Genomic DNA, 21975 nt, shown 5'->3' on the forward strand with positions numbered 1-21975 from the left:
GAACAGCTGGGCCTCAGGGTCTATTTTTTTTAAGCACAAAGGAATGTGTGGGTGGGGCCGATGGTGGCTCCACCCATCCAGGTGACTTCCTCCCTCCCTCACCCCCAGGTAGAGGGTTTCCTGCTCTTGTCCTGTAGTTCCTAGACCGGGCTCCTGAGGGTGGGGCTGGGTGAGGAGAAGGAAGCCTGACCTTAACTCAGAGGAGCCTAAAGAATTTCCTCCGCCTTCGCCGCCCCGCCCTCCCCAGCTGGGGACCCAGCCAGGTGCTAGGTGTCAAGACAGGCGGGTACCACTGGATTCGGGGCAGGCCCAGAGGCGGCCGCTGTGCGCCTTTAGAAAGCCCATGCCCCTGGCCTCCCTGGGCCTCCGTTTTCTCTCTCTAAAATAGGGTAAACCTCCTGAAGATGGGTGACCCGAGAAAGACCAGCCCTATGCTCCTGAGGTCTCTGATCCTTGACTAGCTCCTAATCCAACAGGTCTCCCTACTGAATTTCAACATGTAGAGTTTTTCCGCGGATGTTAAACTTTCCGAAGCGCAGGCTCCGTTCCGAACGCGGCTGTAATCCCTGCCGGGTCTTCCTTGCAGCCTTGCCTGGCTGGTCTCCAGCCCTGCCGCTGGCTAGTGCTCAGCTGGGCGGGAAACCCGGCCTGGAACTCCCATCCCTGGGCCTGGATCCTGTGTTGGGAGGGGAAGGGGAGACGAAGGCTGCCTCGGCGGCGTCCCGAAGGCGTGTCGGGGCGGGGGCGGGGCCGGTAGGGGCCAAGGAGGAGGAAGAGGTGCAGGTGCAGCCCCGGCGGCGGAGCGGACTGGAGGAGGGCGAGAGCCGGGCACCTGCTTCGCCGCGACCCTCCCCAGCCTCCTCCCTCACGCCAGGGTGGGGGCCAATTGTTTCTAGCCCCCCCTGGGGCAGAGGCACTGGACGGCCCCCGGGTGGACTATGGCGGTGAGATTCCAGGCGAGTAGCCCGCCGAGGGCGGGAGGGGGAGGGGACCGAGGTGGGGTCCGGGCTGGGACCTGGATCCAGGACCCCAGATCACCCTCTGCCTAGGTAACAGATGGGGAAACTGAGGCCCAGAGGAACGTAGTGGCTAGCCCGAGGCTGCACGGGCAGAGGCGTCCGCGCCCACTGGCCTCCAAAGCGGCCTCCGGGGGCTTCCTCTGTCCTGGGTCTGCCTTCGCAGGTAGACCTGGGTTCAAATCCCATTTTTTCTGCGTAACTTTGGGCCGGTGAATCTATGCGTCTCCGAACCTCATCTATAAAGTGGATGATGGTCACCTTACAGAAGGGCGTAGGAAGGATTCCAGGACAAAAGTGTGTTGCAAAGCGCCTGGCACGTAGTAGGTGCCCGGTTTCCCGGGAGATCAGCGGAGTTAAGCTTCAGCACTAAGGGTGGAACCGTGGGCAGGGACTTCATTTGTGGGCGGGAGCGGCTTTGGCGAATGCGGTGAGGCTGCGGACGAGGGGATCCCCATTTATTGGGTGCCTACTGTATATAGAGCCGTTCACTTGGGCGACCTGGTAGACATGGGCGTCGAGAGCTCCGTTTTGCACCGAGCAAGCCGACCAGGGCTGCGAGAGGGAATCCCTGTGGCTCTGTCTGGGGGGACTTCGCTCTCCAGGGCTGAAGCTTGAATCGACTTTGTCACACCCACCCCACTGGGTCTCAGGTCGGGCCCCAGAGGGGTAAACAGGCCTAGGTTGTTTACGTGGCTCGCCCCAGGCCGGACCGCCCGAGGCTCTGGGGCCGGGCAGTTCTGGTTCCCGCCGCCTCCTTCCCGGCAGCAAGGAACAGCTCCCAGGATCCAGTCCCCAGCTCGAGTATTTGTGACCCCCCTTCCCCTCCCCCTCCCCCTCCCCACCCCCGCCGTTGTTCCCAGAGGTTGGAGTGGGGAGGGGGAGAGCAAACAGCAGCCTGGTAGCCAAGTGCCCGGGGCGGTGTGACTTGGTAAGACCTGTCCCTCTGGAGGCGTCTCCCCTCTGGTGTTTCTGTCCCGCGCGTGGCAGGGGGCGAGGACGAAGGCCCGGGCCTCGCCCTCTCGGAGCGCACCTTGACGGGGGCGGGGCTGAGGAGGCTAGGAACTCAGGACGTACCTGGTTGAGTTCCTGGTGGAATCAGCCTTTTATTCCACCATTCACGCATTCCTCAAACTCCCGCGGGCCTGGTCTTGTGGGGACAATGCTGGGGTCCCAGGGCCCCCAGCCCTGCCCACTAGGAATCCCCTGACTAGAGGAATGTAGGGGAGACAGGTGGACTGGGACATCCCAGGCCCCAGTAATCAGAGCCGTAAAATGGGGGGGGGGGGGGCGGGGGGCCTTGAGGACTCATTTCCTGGAGGAAGAGACAATGGCACTGGGGCTGTGAAGGATGAATAAGAGTTTGCCAGGGAGCGCAGCATGTGCAAAAGCCTGGAAAGGAGCTGATTGGAGGGCCCATCACCAACGTACCCAGAGAGACAGCCCTGCCCAGCCTTCACAGCCCAAGAGGAAGGACCAGAAACTCACTAATTGATGATTAAACAGGATAATTTAAGATGGTTTTGGATGTCATGAATAAAACCTCATAAATTAAGTAGGGAGGGGTGGTAGGGTGCCAGGGAAGATTGGCTAGTCTAGTAGGGTCCCCTGGGGAGGTTGCGTTTGAGCTGAGACCTGAGTGTCCGGGGCAGCTGTGTGCATCCTTGGAGGGTAACAAGGCACAGGGGACTGCCAGGGAAATGTTTGGAGGTGAACTAAGTTGAGGTGGGATGTGGCGTTAGGCGTGACCCCATGGGTCATGGAGAGTCCTGCAGTATCCATGGAGGCAAACCTACACAAGCTGGGACAAGCCCCAGCCACCTGCGCCTGCCCCCTCAGGGGCCCTGATTCCCTGTGCGCTGTTTCTTAAAATAAGGCCAGGAAACCAAAATTCTGGGAGGCCGTCTAATGACACTAAGCATAAAATCAAAGCAAGTGAAAAGATTCTGTTCTGAAAAATAAGTTCAGAAGGAAAAAAAAAAAAAAAAGCAGGATACTGTAGCCCGGTGGTTAAGATTAAAGGTATGGGATGGGCTGCCAAGGTTTGTGGAGCGCTGTGTGAGCTCCAGCAAGTTACTGAACCTCTCTGGGCTTCCTTTTCCTCCCCTGTAAGGCAGGAAGGCAGGAATAGGAGAAGTGCCACTTTCTGAGGTCACTCAGGAGTAAATGAATGGGTACGTGCAACGCGCTCGCTGGCAGCGCACGGAATAGTGTTGCTTAGTAATATTATGCAGAGGAAGAAGGTCATTATTATTACTTCTCACAACAACACTGTCATCTCTCCCAGAGGCTCCTTCTGCTATTCGTGCATGACTCCATGCCCGCTTCCCACACCTCAGCGCTGAAAGACGGGACGGCGGGGGTGAGGGAGGTACCCATTTCACAGATGGGGAAGATGAGGCTAGAGAGGCACCACCACAGCCAGCAAAGGGCAGACTGCAGGATTTGAGGCTCAGTTGAGAGAGCAGACCTGGCTCCCAGGGTCCGTGAGGCCCTGCCCTTGGCTTTGTTTCCCTCTTCTCCGCCCCCTTCCTACCTCCGGGGAGCCTGGAATGCTGCTCTCCCGGGAACCTCTAAGAAAAGGCACCGGAACACATCACACCAACGGAGGGCTCACAGGGAATCCCCTGCCCTCGCAGTGCTGAGCTGGGCAACCAGGCTGGGGAGGGAGCGTCATTTCTACAAGGTCCCCGGGGGAGTGGGATAGCCCTGCAGAAGGTAAGGGATGGGTGGGGGCTGGCTTCCCGGCGGGCTCCACATCCCCCCCTTCTGCCAGTATCTCCCGGCTGAGTGACCTCTACTCCCAGAGCCTGTGATCTCATCTATACCCTGGGCTTGAAAATAACAGAATCCACGCCCCGCAGCCCCACCCTCCAATTGCTCTGTTGCCTTGGCAAGTGACTTCCCCTCTCTGTGCCTGGCTTTCCTCTTCTGTGACAGGGGGATAATAGAATGCCCCTTAGTGAGCAGATTAAATGAGATCTTACCTGTGAAGTGCTTGGCGCAAAGGAAGCACTTCATTCGTTCATTCATTCCTTAGATAGTTAGAATCTCTCCTATGATCCAGGCACTCAGGCTCAACTTTGAATGAGGCAGATAAAAATCTCTGACCTCTGAAGCCAATATTCTAGAGGGAGAAGGGCAGTGACCAGATTTTAAAAATCTAGAGAGTGTCAAGGGATCACAAGTTCTGTGAACGAGGAATCAGGGAAAGGAGGATAAACTAGTCTGTTGTGGGATGGCAAGCGTTCCAGTTCCAGACAGGGTGGTTGGGAGAAGGAGGTGAGGAAGCAGGCCAGGTGCAGATCTGGGGGAAGAGAGATCCAGGCAGAGGAGATGGCTCGTGCAAAGGTCCTGGGGCAGGACCGGGCTTGGTGTGTGGGAGGAACATCGAGGAGCCCTGAGTGTCTGGAGCAGAGTGAGACCCTTGTGTCTGCAGGCCTTGCTAGATCCCGCCCCCGCCCCCGCCCCCCGCAGGGACTGAGCCAGACCTTCCAGAGGTACAGTGACAAGGACTCACATTTCCTCTGCTCCCACCACAGTATGGCACTATTAACATTTGGAGATGGACCATTGTTTGTGGTGGGGTCTGACTGTGCACTACATGTAGGGGTTTGAGCAGCACCCCTGGCCCCCACCCCCTCGATGCCAGGAGCACCCCCCAGTCATGACAACCACAGATGTCCCCAGATGCCACCCAGTGCCCTCTGGGGGAGGGGGTAGAATGGTCCTGGATTGAGAACCACTGATTTAAGTCCATTTTGCAGGTGAGAAAACTGAGATCTCAAGAGAGGTAGCAACTAACTCACAGACTTGGGCCATGGGAGTGTCAGAGCCAGGCTCCACACCCAGGTATGGGGACCCCTGATTGCTCTGATAGACCTCATGTCCACCTTCCCTGTCACCTCCCACCAGGTGCTGGACATGGAGGAGCTGACCATCTGGGAACAGCACACAGCCACGATCAGCAAGGTGGGGCCTCCCTCTCTCTGCGTGGGTGCTGACGGGAATGGTGGGTTGGTCCCTGCAGGACAGCCTTTGTCCCAATGAGAAGCAAAATCACGTTCTGTCTCTCATCCCCCCTCAGGACCCCCGCCGAGGCTTCGGCATTGCAATATCTGGTGGCCGAGACCGGCCCAGTGGATCAGTGGTTGTGTCCGATGTGGTGCCTGGAGGACCAGCTGAGGGCCGGCTACAGTGAGTGTCAAGGCAGCCGGGTTCCGGCGGGGGTGGGGGTGGGGGGACACATCAAGAGGAGGGAACCGTGTGGGCCAAAGCCAGGAGGCTGGAAAGTGCCTGGCGCCTTCCAGCTCTGTCAGTACAGGGCTTGGAGTTGGCAGCAGGACAGTCAGTGACTAGCCCCCACTCTCCTCAAGGCACTGGTCCTCTGATGAGTTCTGGGGGTCATAGTGGCCCCAGGATGCGCCTGGAGCAAATATCCTGGGAACCTCTTTTTGGCTGGAGGGAGAGAGACCCAGTGTCCTGAGCCCTTGTGGGTAGGAGGCTCCTGGGAGTTATGTTGGGAAAATGGTTCTGGGACCCAAGAGGCTGACGGGTGATATGGCTCAGCTCAGGATCAGCGACCAGCTTCAGAGAGAGAGAGTATGAAACGGACAGGGAGAGAAGGGGAGAAAAGCAGGAAGAGGGGGCCCGAGAGAAAGAAGTGAGGGGGTACAGGGACACCAGGTGTAATTGCAGCTTATGTTCTATGATTGCATTTCACTATTATGTGGGTTCTGCGATCAGCCCCATTTTACAGATGAGGAAACTGAGGCCCAGAAGGATAAATGTCTTCATGAGTCTGGGGACACCAGTGAATCAGAACCAGGCTTTGTACACGTGGGGGTACCTGCCAGGGGCCCTCAGGGCAGGCCTGGGGAGAGGGGCTCCTGGGTGATGTCTCCTCCCTGAGACCCGGCCTCCTCCCTCAGGACAGGGGACCACATCGTCATGGTGAATGGGGTCTCCATGGAGAGTGTCACCTCCACCTTCGCCATTCAGATACTCAAGACCTGCACAAAAGTGGCCAACATTGTGAGTGGGGGCTCTGTGGGAGAGGCAGCCCCTGGCTCAGGTGGCACTTCTGCCCCTGGCTGAACCCCACTCCCCCTGGTCCTGCTGCCCATGGGCAGTATGAGTATAAGCTTCCCCAAGCAAGTGGAATCTTGTTGCCATTCACAGCTTGGATGTTAAGGCCCAGAGGGACCAGAGTGCCCCAGGGTTCCCCAGGGTCCCCCATGGGATGGGGCAAAGACTTGAGCTGCCCCCTGCCACCCCGACCATCTCTGCCTGCCCTAACAGACAGTCAAGCGTCCCCGGAAAGTCCAGCTGCCCACCACCAAGGCCACCTCTGGCCTGGGACACCAGGACTCGGACGAGGAAGATGGGCCGCGGCGGCTGGACGAGGCTGACCACGGCCAGGGCTACGAGGGTGACACGTCCAGCGGCTCTGGCCACTCCTGGGGCGAGCGCTCCCGCCGGCCAAGGACAGGTCGCCGGAGCCGGGCCGGCAGCCATGGGCGCAGGAGCCCAGGCGGTGGCTCCGAAGCCAACGGGCTGGCCCTAGTGTCTGGCTTCAAGCGGCTGCCGCGGCAGGACGTGCAGATGCGGCCCGTGAAGTCCGTGCTGGTGCGGAGGAGAGACAGTGACGGTGAGCGTGGGGGCCACGTTGTCGGCAGTGGGGCTTGGCATCCCCGGGAACGGGCAGCACTGCTGCCCCAAAATCTGGTCACATATGGTGTGTGGTCAGCAGAATAATGGCCTCCAAAGATACCCACATCCTGGTCCCAGGACCTGTGGATGTGTCACCTCATAGGGCAGTGGGGACTTTGCATGTGGGGTTAAGTTAAGGCCCCTGAGATGGGGGTGACCCTGGATTCCCGGTGGGCCCAGCGTCATCCCAGGGTCCTTATAAGAGGGAGGCGGGAGGGTCAGAGGCAGAGAGAGACGGGAGAGGCTGCGCTGCTGGCTGTGAGGATGCAGGAGGGGCCGCGAGCCAGGGATGCGGCGCCTCTAGAAGCTGGAAGAGGCGGGAACCGATGCTCCCCTGGAGCCTCCGGAAGGATCGGCCCTGCCCACGCCTGGATTTTAGCCCCGTTGAGGCCCATTTCAGACTATGAGATAAATTTGTGTTGTATTATAGCCACTAAGTTTGTGGCAGTTTGGTACAGCAACAGGAAACTCACACATCGTGACATCAGTCGACTGTCAAGGGATTAGTAGGTATAGAACAGTAGGGACGTGATCTCTCATTCCTGTCTTGAGTCAATGGCAGTATTGTGACCTTGGAATTCTGGTCATGATGTGACAAATGGCACTGGGATATCTACCCCACATTGTAATTTTAATAATCCTGAAAACGCTCATCGTGATGTCACTGAGTATTGGGGTTGTGACCCCTAAGCCCCTTTGGTGATGTCATCAGGGTGTTGGGAAGGGACAGCCTGGGCTCTGCTCCTTCTCAGGTGCCTGCTGCTGACTGCTGTGCAATGATATCAGAATCCCTGCCCCAGAGCCTTTGCATGGGCTGTTCCCCCCCCCATCCTGAAATGACCTTCCCAAGACCCCTGCAGGGTTTGCTCCCTTGCTTCATCCAAGACCCAGCTCAGACGTCACCCCCTGAGAGAGGCCATCCCCCACCACCTGTCCCCAAACTGCCCCTCCGCGGCCACTCTCCCCACCTCCTGGCTTACTCTCTCTCTCTTTTTTGAATACTTTCTATTTTTTAAAATTAATTATTTATTTATTTTAAATATTTATTTATTTATTTTTGGCTGCCTTGGGTCTTCGTTGCTGCACGTGGGCTTTCGCTAGTTGAGGCAAGCAAGGGCTACTCTTCAGTGCGGTGCGCGGGCTTCTCATTGAGGTGGCTTCTCTTGTTGCAGAGCACAGGCTCTAGGCGCGTGGGCTTCAGTAGTTGTGGCACTCGGGCTCAGTAGTCGTGGCACACGGGCTTAGTTGCCCCGCGGCATGTGGGATCTTCCCGGACCAGGGTTCGAACCCGTGTCCCCTGCATTGGCAGGTGGATTCTTAACCACTGCGCCACCAGGGAAGTCCCCCAGCTTTTTCTCTTCCCAGTGCTCAGCATCGCCGGGTGCTTGTGTGTTCCATCTCCCCCAACTACAGGGGACCAGGTCTGCTTTGTCACCCGCCGACAGGCACCTGCAGGGGGAGAGTGCCCGCTGGAAAGGGGCAGCAGGCTGAAGCCTGCCCCCTCCCTGCAGGACAGCAGCCTGGAAGGTGGGATGGTTGAGGGCAGGCGAGAAGGCTGAGGTCTGAGAGCCCCTGGCAGCCCAGAACCCAGGCCCTGCCTCAGTTTCCCTCCTCTTCCCCCCACAGATTTCGGAGTCAAACTGGGCAGTCAGATCTTCATCAAGCACATTACAGAATCAGGCCTGGCTGCCCGGAACAGCAGGCTCCAGGAAGGAGACCTCATCCTACAGGTGAGCCCAGGCTTCCTGTCAAGGGGCAGGGAGACCGGGGCCAGAGGGTAACAGTGTTACCAAGGCATATGGCACGGTCAGCAGAGCTGGTTCTGAACTACTTGCCTCCTGCATTGTGGCCTGTTTCACAAAGGTTGGAGATGGCTATGCAGGATTTTCCCCCCTTCCCCACATCTGCTGCAAATCCATTGCCAAATGTCGGTTTCTAGCACCCCCTTTGGGTTGTCTGTTTCTAGTATCCCCAGAATCACATGACCTGCTGGCTACAGCACTGATTCATGGGCCTGCCTTAGGTGCCTGGATGCTAATGGTCCAGAGACCAGGCTTTGAGGAGCAGCTCTGCCTTAAGAGCTTGGTTTCCTTCTAGACTCCTCCCCTGAAAATCTGTTTCTAGTGATTCCTAGTGTTTGATATCCAAATCATTTCTGGTTGATTGTTTCTAGAGTTTCCTCAGAGTTGTCTGTTTCTAGTGACCCTGAGGAATTGTCTGTTTCTAGTAGTTTGGGGCTGACACTTGAAACAGAACTTGGAGGTGGGGCTGGGGGCTAGAAGGGTTACTGAAAACAGACATTCCCAAGAGAAAATGTTAGCAATGGATTCCTGGTGAGGGGAGATGACATTAAATCCCTCCTAGGAATTGTGTGTTTCTAATCCACTTCTAGATGGCTGTTTTCAGTACCTCCTAGAGACTGTCTGTTTCTAGTATCTAAGTATTTACTTTCTCTCCCCCAATTAGAGTTGTTTCTAACATCTGTTCCCAGTGTCTCCTGAGAAATTTCCCCCTCTGGGGAAATGAGAGTCAATCCATTTTTAATTTTTCCCTAGCGCCCCCCCACCCCTCTTAGAAAATTGTCTGTTTCTAGAATTCTTCTGGAGGTCAGTTATTGGCATAGCCTCCTCTCACAGCAGGAATGCAATTCTATCATTTTCTGTTGAGAATGTCTGTTTTTAGTAACCCCTGAGGGTTGTGTGTTTCTAGTCCCCCTCACCAAGGTATCTGTTTCTAGTATCCCCTATCTCTCATGAACTTGCTTCCTCCTTCCTGATCCCTTTTAGATCAACGGGGTGTCCAGTGAGAATCTGTCACTGAGTGACACACGGCAACTGATCGAGAAGTCGGAAGGGAAACTGACTCTGCTGGTGCTCAGGGACCGAGGCCAGTTCCTGGTGAATATCCCTCCGGCCGTCAGCGACAGCGACAGCTCCCTTCTGGAGGGTGAGGGGCCAAGAGGCTGGCCCTGGGAGGTTCAAATGGAGGGCCAGGGAGGCAGGCTGTGCCAGGCAGGGCCAAGCAGGAGTTGGGAAGCCTGGCCCTGAGAGGCTCAGAGAGGGACAGAAACTTGCCCAAGGCCACACAGCAAGTTAGGGCTGGAGGCCCTCAGCTGAGTCTGACTCAGGTCTGGGCCCCTTTGCTTAGAGGGGCCTGATGTGCCCCTCTGTGAAATGGCAGCCTGGAAGGCATGCCCGTGGCTGAGACACGCTTTCCCCCACAGACATCTCAGACCTCGGGTCAGAACTGTCTCAGGCGCCACCATCCCATGTACCACCGCCACCCCAGCATGGGCAGCGGAGTCCGGACGCCAGCCGAACCAGCTCCCCCATGTATGTAACCTCATCAGCTAGAATGGCCAAGTGGGATGGGAAAATGGGCCTATCTTTTCCAACATGGGGTAGCCTTGAGGGTGCAGTCATGGCGGCCTGCCTGGAAGAGGCCTCTCCTTCCACACACAGTCCTTCTTGCCTCCTTATTGTGGCTCAGGGTTCTTGATCCTGGGAGAACCAGATATGGGCGGACTTAAAGCAGAAGGGACAACAGAATTTTACAACAAGCCCTAGAAGACTTCAAAATGCATAAGCCCTGTCACCGAGCAAGGCTTTTAGAGAGTTCTCTTGGGGGCAAAATAGCCACAGCTGTGTGCAGGGATTAGAGGATGCTTATTCGTTATGATGATATTTATAAAAGGGACAGAGTGGCAGTTACTTTGTTAGTCTCCTGGGGCTGCAGTAACAAAGCGCCACAAACTGGTCGGCTTAGAACCACAGAAATTTATTGTCTCAAAGTCCTGGAGACTGACGACCCAAGTCACGGTGTCAGGCCCATGCTGCCTCTCAAGGCTCTTAGGGGAAAATCTGTTCCAGGCCTTTCTCCTAGCTTCTGGTAGCCTCTGGCATTCCTTGGCTTCCAGGTGGCCGTCTCCCCGCTGTGTGTCTTCATGTCATCTTCCCCCCGTGTATGTGTCTCTGTGTCCAGATGTCCCCTTTTTATAAGGACACCAGTCAGACTGGATTAGCCACGCGCCCCCACCCCAGTATGACCTCAGGTTCACTAATCACATCGTGATGACCCTGTTCCCAAATGAGGTCCCATTCTGAGATCCTGGGGGTTAGGACCGCAACAGATGAATTTTGAGGGTACACAATTCAGTGCCTTAAAAAACATGACTGCACAACACTTGGGGATTAGGTAACAGGCACCTCATTTAAGCCTGCAGTCCCCTGTGAAGTAGGGGGTTGTATCTGTTATCTACAGCCGCATAACAAATGACCCCCAAACCTGGCTGCTTGAAACAATGGTAAACATGTATTATCTCACTGTTGCTGAGAGTCAGGAATTGGGGACGGCTTAGCTGGGTGGTTCTGGTTCATGGTCTCGTGAGGTTACAGTCAAGACGTGGTCTAGGGCTGTGGGCTTTTGGGAGTGGATGATCCCCTTCTAAGCTCCCTCGCATGGCTGTTGGTGGGAGGACCAGGAGGTGGGGGTCATTGCGGTCCATTTTAGAGGCCAGAGGAGGGCCCACGCCAAGGCTCCAGATCTTACTCCACCACTAATTAGGGCACTAACTAGCGGCAACACAAGGAGATGGTGTGTGTGTGCTTGGCCCGTAGTGAATGCTCTTTATTACGATTGTTATAATATAATCCTTGCTTGGGAATATTAGACAGCCATGAAACAGGATGTCTCCAAGAGTATATTGAAAAGACCTTGGGAAAATGCACTTGGCATTGTGTATGGTGAATGAACCGGATTGCAGAATGACACAGGGCAGCATCTCAAAGGGTTTGGGGGATTCGTGTGTGATCTTCCCGGGGATTCCATGGGCACACAGAAGGATCTGTGGACAGACGGCTCCAAGTAGCTTGATGTGTTTCTCCGATGCAGACCCTGTACTCTTTAAACCTGCCCCGCGAGACCTGGGCTGGGGGTACATCATTCTCAAGTGTCTTTCGCCACCCCCAGTCACTCAGCACTGGGGGTTCACAGGCTGTATGTCGGAAATGCTAACATATGGCCTGATCTTGATTTTCTTTCAGAAGTATATATTTCCTCACTGTTTCTTTGAAAGCATCTGAAAGATCTGGAAAGTAACTCTTTTGTGCTAACAGTGGGTTGATTTTGCAGGGAACTTTCTTTCTGTCCTGTGGTTTAACTCTGTGTTAGTCTGCTCGGGCTGTTAACAAAATACCATAGGCAGGAGGCCGGAAGTCCATGGCCAGGGTGCTGGCATGGCCGGTTCCTGGTGAAGGCCTCTTCCTGGCCCATGGACGGCCGCCTTCCTGCTGTGTGTTCCCACGGTGGAGAGAGTGATCTCTGGTGTCTTTTATAAGGATAGTAATCCTGTCATGGGGGCCCCACCCTCATGACCTCATTTAGACCTGGTCACCTCCAAAGGCCCGCCTCCTAAGACCATCCCACTGGGGGTTAGGACTTCAGCATATGAATTTGGGGGGACACAGACATTGGCTCAAGAGCACCTTCTATAACTTTTCACTAATATTAAAACAATAAACATGACTGTCACAGGCTCATCCCATTTTGAGGCCTTGACTCGACTCAGCCATCCCAGGGCTCGGAGGAGGAAACTGGGGCTCAGAGAGGGGAAGCAGAGGGCCGGAGGTCACACAGCTGCAGAGGGGCAGGACCAGGATTAGAACCCACGTGCCGATAAATTAAAATTCTTCTAAAAATTGCTGCTCAACATCCCCCCACCCCCACCTCACCCCAAATCTGTTCCCCGCCAGGGAGAGCCCCCAGCTTCGGCAGGAAAGTTCAGTGGATTCTAGGACTGCGTCAGAACCAGGTGAGCAGAGAGTGGTGACTCTGAGCACCCCTCCTCTGATTTTTCTGATCGCAGCCAATGAGGCTGTACCGAGCAGAGCGGGGAAGGCTGGCACGGACCTAAGAGGCCAGGGACAGTTCCCTGGGAAGAAGCGGGGGGCTGGGGGCTGCATTCCAAGGGGCAGGGACACCCCCCAGCAAAGGTTTGGTGGCTGGACCAGTCAGTGTGCTCGGGAAAAACTGGCTGTTCCCTTTCAGACTCCCCGAGGCAAAGGAGCTGTGACATGCACAGCGTGCCCAGCGGTCAGAGCGTGGAGGACCACGGGTATGTGCCCCAGGACAGAGCCCCCCAGCTGAGGACTCGCACACCGGGGGCTGCCTCCTGGTTCCCATTACCTGCCTTCTCGCACCAGCATGGGGGTGGGGCTCTCCCATCCACGGCCTGACACCATCTCTGCCTCACTGCTCAGGTACAGCCCCGCCTCGCGGGTGGTCCGCTTCCTCAAGGGCGCAAACATTGGGCTGCGGCTGGCCGGAGGCAATGACGTGGGCATCTTTGTGTCCGGGGTGCAGGCGGGCAGCCCGGCTGACGGGCAGGGCATCCAGGAGGGAGATGAGATTCTGCAGGTGAGTGGGGGAGGCTGGCGGTGGGCCTGCTGGGTGGTACCCGAGTCTGTTACTGCTTGTGTGTCCTCCCCCGGGGACCCCCTGGGGACTGGCAAGACACCCAGAGACATTCAAACATTTTAAGGCTTCCCAGCCTGGGGCATGACCTTGATGATTGGGTCATGACCTTGTGCATGTCACATCCTTCTTGTCAATGTCATGACCTCGATGTCCAGCTCACGACCTTTCCCAGGTCACTGCCTCGTTATCGATGTCACAGTCTCCTTGTTTGTGTCACTGAGTTGACCGTGTCCTGACCATGTTGCCTGGGCCGCACCCTTGATCCCTGTGTCCATCCACAGTCCCTTTCTGTGCCAACTCCAGTCTCCCGTGTCCGGGTCGCGGCCTTATCCAGGTCGCGCCTTCGTGGTGTGTCTTTAACTCCATGATCATCAGTGTCTGTGACCTGTTGTCTGGGTCTGTATATTGTGTCCCTGTCACGACCCCATGTCTGTCTTGACTCTTTCAAGTATCACAAAATTCTCACCAGTGTCCTGGTTCTGTCACAGCTGTGACCCCTCGTTCCCATGTCTTGATGTTGACAACCCACAGAGCCTCGGTTATGCCTGTACTGACTGCATTCCCTGTATCCTGGTTTCTGGGCCAGACCTTCACGTGTGTGTGTGTGTGTGTGTGTGTGTGTGTGAGAGATGCCCAGGCTGCCACAGGGCAGTGCCCCTTTCGGAAAGCCGTCCCCCGATCTCTGGGGCTCTTGACAGCAGCTCTGGAAGGAGTTGGGTGGAGGGCTTCGTCTGGAGGAAGAGCTGGGATCTTGTGCCCTTGTCCCACCCCTGCACCCACTTCCCGGCAGGTGAACGATACTCCATTCCAGAACCTGACCCGGGAGGAGGCTGTGCAGTTCCTGCTGGAGCTGCCCCCGGGCGAGGAGGTGGAGCTGGTGATGCAGCGGAAGCAGGACAGTGAGTGTGTGTGAGTGTATGTGTGTGAGTGTGTGAGAGCGTGTGTGTCTGTGAGAGTGGCGCTGGGATCCACGGCCAGGCCCTGGGGAGGGGTCGGGTTTGGGCGGTGGCCCTGCTAGCTCACGGAGCCTCCGTGTCCACAGTCTTCCGGAAGATGGTGCAGTCCCGCGTGGGCGACTCCTTCTACATCCGCATGCACTTTGAGATGGAGCCCAGCCCGCCGTCTGGTCTGGGCTTCACCCGCGGAGACGTCTTCCACGTGCTGGACACGCTGTACCCCGGCCCTGGGCAGAGCCATGCCCGCGGAGGCCACTGGCTGGCGGTGCGCATGGGGCGTGACCTCCGGGAGAAAGAGCGGGGTATCATCCCCAACCAGAGCAGGTGGGGACCGCCCACTGGAACAGGGCACAGCGTCACCACTTAGCATCCTTGGTGATTCACTCTGGGGAGCCATGCAGAAGGCTCAGGGCTGACCAGTCAGTGCTTGTATGAGTTTCCTGCAGGTGCTGTAACAAATTACCACAAACCTAGGGGCTTTGAACAACACACTTTTATCCTCTCACGTTCTGGAGGTCAGAAATGAGTCTGATGGGGCTAAATCCAGGCGTGGGCAGGGCGGGTCCTTCCGGAGGCTCCAGGGGAGCAGCGGTTCCCGCCTTTTCCAGCTTCTAGAGGCGCCGCATCCCTGGCTCGCGGCCCCTCCTGCATCCTCACAGCCAGCAGCGCAGCCTCTCCCGTCTCTCTCTGCCTCTGACCCTCCCGCCTCCCTCTTATAAGGACCCTGTGGTGACACTAGGACCCCCGGGGAATCTAGGGTCATCCCCATCTCAGGGGCCTTAACTTAACCCCACGTGCAAAGTCCCCTTTGCCGTGAGAGGTGACATACTCACAGGTCCCGGGATTAGGCCTTGGACATCTTTGGGGCTGTGATCCTGGACCCCAGTGCTCACTCATCTCCTCTCTTCTCTCCAGGGCGGAGCAGCTGGCCAGTCTGGAGGCTGCCCAGCGGGCCGTGGGGGTCGGGCCTGGAGCCTCAGCGGGCTCCAGCACACGGGCCGAGTTCTGGCGGCTGCGGGGTCTTCGTCGGGGAGCCAAGAAGACCACCCATCGGAGCCGTGAGGATCTGTCGGCTCTGACCAGACAGGGTCATTACCCACCATATGAACGCGTGGTGCTGCGAGAAGGTGGGCCAGGGTGGGAGGGGCCGAGGGGGGGCCTCAAGTAAGAGTGTTCCGAAGCCACAATCCTTACCTCTCTCCTTCCACCCAAAATACCCCCTTTTGGTTACTTTAGGATGAAAATACACACACACAAAACCAGCACATAGATCCTTTCACTACCCGAGAACCAGGGGTAAAAATACACCTCATTCAGATTTCAGGAAGGGAAGAGATTAAGCTCTTGCCCACAGCCTCAGGGCAGAAGGATTAAAACCAGGTGCTGAGGCTTTTTAAAGAAAATAGCAGGTGACTCAGGACCGGAAAGGGCTGAGCTGCTTTCCAGCTGCTGGTCTGTCATCCAGACAAAAAAGACTCAAACATAAAAGGCTACGTACTTAATTTCTACCCCCAGGCAACCAAAGTTTAGAAATCTGAACGTATCAAGTTTTTAAGAGCAAGAGAGAGGCCTGGAAGGAGAGGAGAAAAAGAGAGAAGGGTCAGGTGTGAAGAGCCCTCTGCTTACTCTCTTTTCTCTGGCCAAGATGCCTTCTGCACCCACTTCCTCACTGGTAAAAGGGAGTATTGGTGAGGCCAGGGGTCAAACAAGCTCTTCCTGCAAAGGGCCAGACAGTATTTTAGGCTTTGCAGGCCAGATGGTTTCTGTCCAAATGACTCAACTCTGCAGGAAGGCAGGAGAGAGGGGACATGCTGGATGTGGCTTTGTGCCAATAAAACTTTATTTACAAAAACAGGCAGTAGACCGGATGTGGCCTGAGGGTTGTAATGGTTGCCAATCACTGAGTTAGCTGGGTTCAGCTGCTCTGACCCCAAACTGTATAAACAAGAAGTTTCCTTTTCAAGTAACAGTCTCAGTATAAGAAGGCCAAGAGGTCTCACACCTTCCCTTGAAGGATACAACCCAGATTTCACACATCATTCTGCTTGCATCCCATTGGCCAGGATGTAGTCACATGGCCATCCTTAGCTTCAAGGGAGGCTGGGAGTTGTAGTCTTTAGCTGGGCAGCTATGGGCCTGGCTAGATCCACTATGGAGAAAGTGGAGAGACAGTTGCACAAGAGGCTAGCAGCCTTTGCCCCGCCTGGGATCCTGATTCTTGTCATTGATTCTCTGCCCCGCAGCCAGTTTCAAGCGCCCGGTGGTGATCCTGGGACCCGTGGCTGACATTGCTATGCAGAAGTTGACTGCTGAGATGCCTGACGAGTTTGAAATTGCAGGTGAGAAACCAGGTCCCATAGCAACCTCATTGGTGAACCATTTCATAACCCTTTCCCAGCCTGGGGTTGAGGCAGCTTGATAAGGGGGCTGCTAATGATGCTGTTTGGGGGAAAGAGTTAGAACAACCATGCCAAACATGAGGCAGATCATCCGCCAGCACCCCCTCCAACCCCTGGGCCAGACATCCTCAATCAATCTTGCCACCCTTTACCTGGATAGAGCCTCAGAATCCTTCTTAACACAGTTCACCAAGCAGCCATTGCCAATGGAGCCAATTGGACAATTGCCAGTTGTCTGTTTGTTCAAGAGATTTGTCTATTGAGCTATAGACACAGCATCGAACGAAAACACAGGGTCTCCTGAGGAGACCAAAAATGAACAACTGCAGGAACAATTAAGCTAGAGTAGCGAATCAACAAATTACAGCTCCTGGGCCAAATATGGCTATTTTTATTCAGCCTGCTCATTAAGAATGGTATTCAGAGACTTCCCTGGTGGTGCAGTGGTTAAGAATCCACCTGCCAATGCAGGGGACATGGGTTCGAGCCCTGGTCCGGGAAGTCCCACATGCCGCGGAGCAACTAAGCCTGCGCGCCACAACTACTGAGCATGCGCTCTAGTGCCCGCGAGCCACAGCTACTGAAGCCTGTGCGCCTAGAGCCCGTGCTCTGCAACAAGAGAAGCCACCGCAATGAGAGAAGTACATGCACCGCAATGAAGAGTAGCCCCCGCTCACCGCAACTAGAGAAAGCCCGCGTGCCACAACGAAGACCCAATGGCAGCCAACAATAAATAAATTTTAAAAAAAAAGAATGGTATTGATATATTTTATTTTATTTTTGAAATAGGTGTGGCTCTTTTATTTATTTATTTATTTTTGGCTGCATTGGGTCTTCGTTGCTGCGCGTGGGCTTTTCTCTAGTTGCGGCGAGTGGGGGCTACTCTTTGCTGAGGTGCGCGGGCTTCTCAGTGCAGTGGCTTCTATTGTTGTGGAGCATGGGCTGTAGGCACACGGGCTTCAGTAGTTGTGGCACATGGGCTCAGTAGTTGTGGCGCACGGGCTTAGTTGCTCCGTGGCATGTGGGATCTTCCTGGACCAGGGCTCAAACCCATGTCTCCTGCATTGGCAGGCGGATTCTTAACCACTGCGCCACCAGGGAAGCCCAAGAATGGTATTGATATATTTTAAATGGTTGAAAAGAAGTTAAAACAATTTTTTTGTGACATGTGAAAAGAACTGAAAGCTGCAACTTGAACAGATACTTGTACATGAAGATTCATCCTGATTCACAGCAGCCAAAAGACGGACACAACCCAAGTGTCCATCGACAGGTGATGGATAAATAAAACGTGCTCCATGCACACCGTGGAATATTATTCAGCCTTAAAAAAGGAAGGAAATTCTGACACTCACTACAACATGGATGAACATTGAAGACACAATGCTCAGTGAAATAGGTCAGATACAAAAAGGCAAACACTGTCTGATTCCACTCACAGGAGGTCCCTAGAGGAGTCACATCCACAGAGACAGGAAGTAGATGGTGGGGGCCAGGGGCTGGGGGAGGGGGATGGGGAGTCAGTGTTTCATGGGGACAGAGTTTCAGTTTGGGAAGATAAGAAAGTTCTGGAGATGGATGGCGGGGATGGTTGCACCACAGTGTGAATGCACTTGATGCCACTGATCTGTGCACTTAAAAATGGTTAAGGTGGTACATGTTATGTTACACACATTTTACCACAACAAAGAGAAAAAAGGCAAGTATGCGTCCCCCTCCTTTTAGACCCCAGCATGCCTTCTCTCTCAGCTGCCATGCTATCTAGGAGGGCTTCCTAGAGGTAGCAGTACTCCATCTCAGGTCCTAGAGGACACATAGGGTATGGGAGAGTAGCTTCTTTCGGGTCACAGCCCAAGCAAAGGCCCAGAGTTGGGACCAAACCTGGGAAAGTGAGTGTGTGGAGCACAGACTATGCATCCGTCTCCCCATCATGCCAGTCGTTGGCTCAGTGACTCTGAGCTGGTGACCGTATGTCCCTGGCTCAGTTTCCCCATCTGCCAGTAACAGCCACTCCTGTTCAGGAGGAGGAGGTGAGGGTCGTGGTCAGGAGGGGACCCAGTGTGGTGTCAGGAGTGGGGCCAGCAGGAGCTGCTGCTGCTGCTGCTGGTGTTAGAATTTCTCTCAAGGGCCATGGGGAGCCATGGTGGGTTCTTGAGCAGGGGAGGGGCAGGGAGACATGAATTTGAAGGGCCAGTGGACTGCCCTCCCGAAGCTGCCAGTCGCCTCTCCCCTCCACAGAGAGCGTGTCAAGGACCGACAACCCCTCCAAGATCATCAAACTGGACACCGTGCGGGTGATTGCAGAGAAAGTAAGCAAGGCTCTGCTGTGGGTCCCATTTCATGGATGGGGAAACCGAGGCCCAGTCCTCCAACCTGTTCTGGCCCCACACCCCGCAAATGTGGTTTTCCCCCTCTTGGAGGCTTTGTGATGTGGGGGACTTGAGGGAGACAGAGCCCGCCCAGAGTCACACAGCAGCAAGTCCTGGGAAGAGGCAGAGACTCAAACTGGGGCTCCGGTGCTCAAGACACTGTGGCCTGGGCTATCACCAAGCCCCACCCCAACATGCTGGCCTGCAGATGTGAGAGGCTGGGGTCCACTCTGACCTCAGACTCTTCATCTCTGTCTCTCTGATTCTTCACCTGTCTCTGATGCTCTGTCTCTGGGTGTTTTTCCCTCCACTGTCTCTCTGTCTCCCTCCCCCACGGCCCCCAACATTGGCCTGGCCCAGGACAAACACGCACTCCTGGACGTGACACCCTCAGCCATTGAGCGCCTTAACTACGTGCAGTACTACCCAATCGTGGTCTTCTGTGTCCCCGAGAGCCGGACAGCCCTCAAGGCACTGCGCCAATGGCTGGCCCCCACCTCCCACCGCAACTCCCGCCGCCTCTACGCTCAGGCCCAGAAGCTGAGGAAGCACAGTGACCACCTCTTCACAGGTGGGGCGGGAGCTGAGGGTCTGGGGTGGGCGGTGGGTCCTGCCCTGAGTCTCCCAGCCATGCTGATGCCCCTCCCCACCGCCCGCAGCCACCATCGCCCTGCAGGGCACAAGCGACTCCTGGTACCAAGAGCTCAAGGCCATCATCCGCGAGCAGCAGACGCGGCCCATCTGGACGGCCGAGGACCAGGTACCTGCCAGGGTTTGGGAACAGTCGCAGTTAGGGCTGGGTTAGGGGCCATGGCCAAGGCCCAGATTTGACCTGAGGCTAGGGTCTGGACCTGGTTCCTGGGGTGAGATGGGATTGGGGTCTTCTCCTGACACTGGAGTCAGGGTTGGGGCTCAGCTCAGATCTGGGGGCTCAGTCTGGACCAAGGTCAATGGTCAGAACTCACCTTGGGGTCAAGGGTTAAGGCTCAATTTGAGGTTGAGGACTGGAGTTTGAAAGGTGGTGTCCCGGGTCTGGGGTTTTCTCTAAGATCAGGGAGGGCCGGGGCTCGGCTCAGCCAGGCCATGTGCACCCGCAGCTGGACAGCTCCTCAGAGGACAACCTGGACCTCCCTCATCGCAGCCTGGCTGACAGCTCCGCGGATCTGAGCTGTGACAGCCGGCTCAACAGTGACTATGAGACAGACGGTGAGGGCGGCGTCTACACGGACGGCGAGGGCTACACGGATGGCGAGGGTGGGCCCCACATGGACGTGGACGAGGGGCCCCTGGCGCCAGCCCTGGTCCGGTCCTCGGAGCCCGTGCTGGAGGATGAGCCTCAGATCCTGCAAGATCACGGCAGATCCTCGGGTCACCGGGGGACCCAGGTGAGCAGAGCACCAGGCTGGCCCCAGCAAGGGTCTCGGGACAGGGCTGAGACACCTAGGGAGCCTATTTTCCACCAGGATGTCGAGGAACAGAAACTTCCCTGACCAGATCAGTAGCTGGGACCTGGATCTAGGGTATTTGAACCACTGAGTCACTTAAAGCAAATATTTAACCTCTGCATGAGTTTCCTTATCTAAGATACAGGGATTGATGGTAAAGTCTTGACGTCACGAGCTTGTTATTTTGCTGTTGTTGTTGTTTTGTTTCTTGGCCACACGGCTTGTGGGATCTTAGTTCCCTGACCAGGGATCGAACCTACGCCCCCTGCAGTGGAAGCTCAGAGTCCTAACCACTGGACCGCCAGGGAATTCCCACAAGCTTGTTGTTTAAACAGAATACACTTAGTCCAAGTCCTGGCCCACGGGAGTCGGGTGTTTAACAATAACAAATATTGACTTAGCACTTATTCTCTGTGCGGCTGCCTCAGCCTCCAAGGTGCCTTTCTGTGAATTTGACAAATTCCTCCAAACCCTCTCTAGGGAAATGTAAAAATGTACGAATCTATGACGTCTCTGGTAGAATGGTGCTCCGTGGGGTTGTGCAGTACCCGACCTGCTCAACTGTCCATGGCATCCTGATTATGGGGCAGGCCCTCCTCTAAGCACTTGACATGTATGAACTCATTTATGAGCTCCTGAGAACAGCCCTCTGAGGAAAGTCACAGATGGGAAACCCCACTCCCCCTTTGCTGACAGGCTGGGAGATCACAGCCAAGGCCTTCCCCTGTCCCAGGCTGTTTTCTCATTTAAAATTGGGGATGAGCTCCAGACTTCTGTGGGGACAAGGAGAAAGCCTGTGGGTAGCACTGCCGGGGGCAAAGGTGGGGAGGTGGGATGGGGTGGTTACTCATCCCAGTTTATCATACTTGGGGGTAAGTGTTAACCTCCTTTCTCCCTCTGCAAGGTGGATGGCCGCCACCCACAGGGTCAATGGCGACAGGACAGCATGCGGTAAGAGCCCCTGTACTCCACATTGGGGGCCCTCAACCCTCCCCCTGGGACTCAGGGTGTGGGGTGGAGAAGAGACCTAGAACCAAGCTATGCCTTCGTGGTGTTGGGAGCCTCCTGGGTGAGAGAGAGCCAGACAGAGCCACTCCAAGCCCCATGTAGTCAGGGCCATGGGAGTAGGAATCCTCTTCCTGGGAGAATTGGGAGGGCTTCCTGAAGGAGGGGAATTTGGAGCGGGCTTTGAAGGATGTGTAGGAGTTTTGTCTTGCTCATCTCTGACTGCACCCACTGTGCCTAGCCCAGAGTCAACTCAGATAATGGTAGGTAAGTCCACATCCTCCCCACCCACAGCCTCTCTTCTATTTTCTGATCCCCAGGACATATGAGCGGGATGCTCTGAGGAAAAAGTTTACACGAGCCCGAGATGTGGAGTCCTCTGACGAAGATGGCTATGACTGGGGACCGGCCACTGACCTGTGACCCCTCCCAGGTGGCCAGCTGGCCTGTCCTCCCTTTTTCTCCCTGGAGCTGAGACTCAGCTTCCCACACAGAACCTGGAAACCTGCCTCCCTCTGCCCGGTCTTTAATACATGGAGTTATTTTCACAGCACTGGCTTTTAGTGACTTCCAGGGACAAGGGGCCAGAGTAGGGTGCT

General features: G+C 55.8%; 1 protein-coding gene across 1 annotated transcript; it reads left to right on the forward strand.

Moving 5' to 3' along the window:
* Positions 1-938: 938 nt before the first annotated feature.
* Positions 939-21926, forward strand: TJP3 (tight junction protein 3). Its single transcript, XM_068535052.1, has 21 exons — positions 939-956; positions 4932-4988; positions 5104-5213; positions 5948-6050; positions 6318-6666; positions 8355-8458; positions 9515-9674; positions 9952-10060; positions 12479-12548; positions 12770-12840; positions 12986-13142; positions 13993-14101; positions 14245-14482; positions 15074-15285; positions 16402-16497; positions 18796-18866; positions 19287-19497; positions 19586-19686; positions 20024-20311; positions 21276-21322; positions 21697-21926. Exons 1-21 carry the CDS (start codon positions 939-941, stop codon positions 21797-21799), a joined length of 2784 nt encoding a protein of 927 aa, XP_068391153.1. The 3' UTR covers positions 21800-21926.
* The last annotated feature ends 49 nt before the right edge of the window (positions 21927-21975 follow it).

This window comes from Eschrichtius robustus, chromosome 2 (assembly GCF_028021215.1).
Source record: "Eschrichtius robustus isolate mEscRob2 chromosome 2, mEscRob2.pri, whole genome shotgun sequence".
NCBI classification, from domain to species: domain Eukaryota; kingdom Metazoa; phylum Chordata; class Mammalia; order Artiodactyla; family Eschrichtiidae; genus Eschrichtius; species Eschrichtius robustus.

Excerpts from the sequence above, each read along its gene's own strand:
- TJP3 (XM_068535052.1), top strand. Across the intron at positions 4,989-5,103 it reads ACACAGCCACGATCAGCAAG|GACCCCCGCCGAGGCTTCGG; the intron begins GTGGGGCCTCCC and ends ATCCCCCCTCAG. Across the intron at positions 13,143-13,992 it reads AGGGAGATGAGATTCTGCAG|GTGAACGATACTCCATTCCA; the intron begins GTGAGTGGGGGA and ends ACTTCCCGGCAG.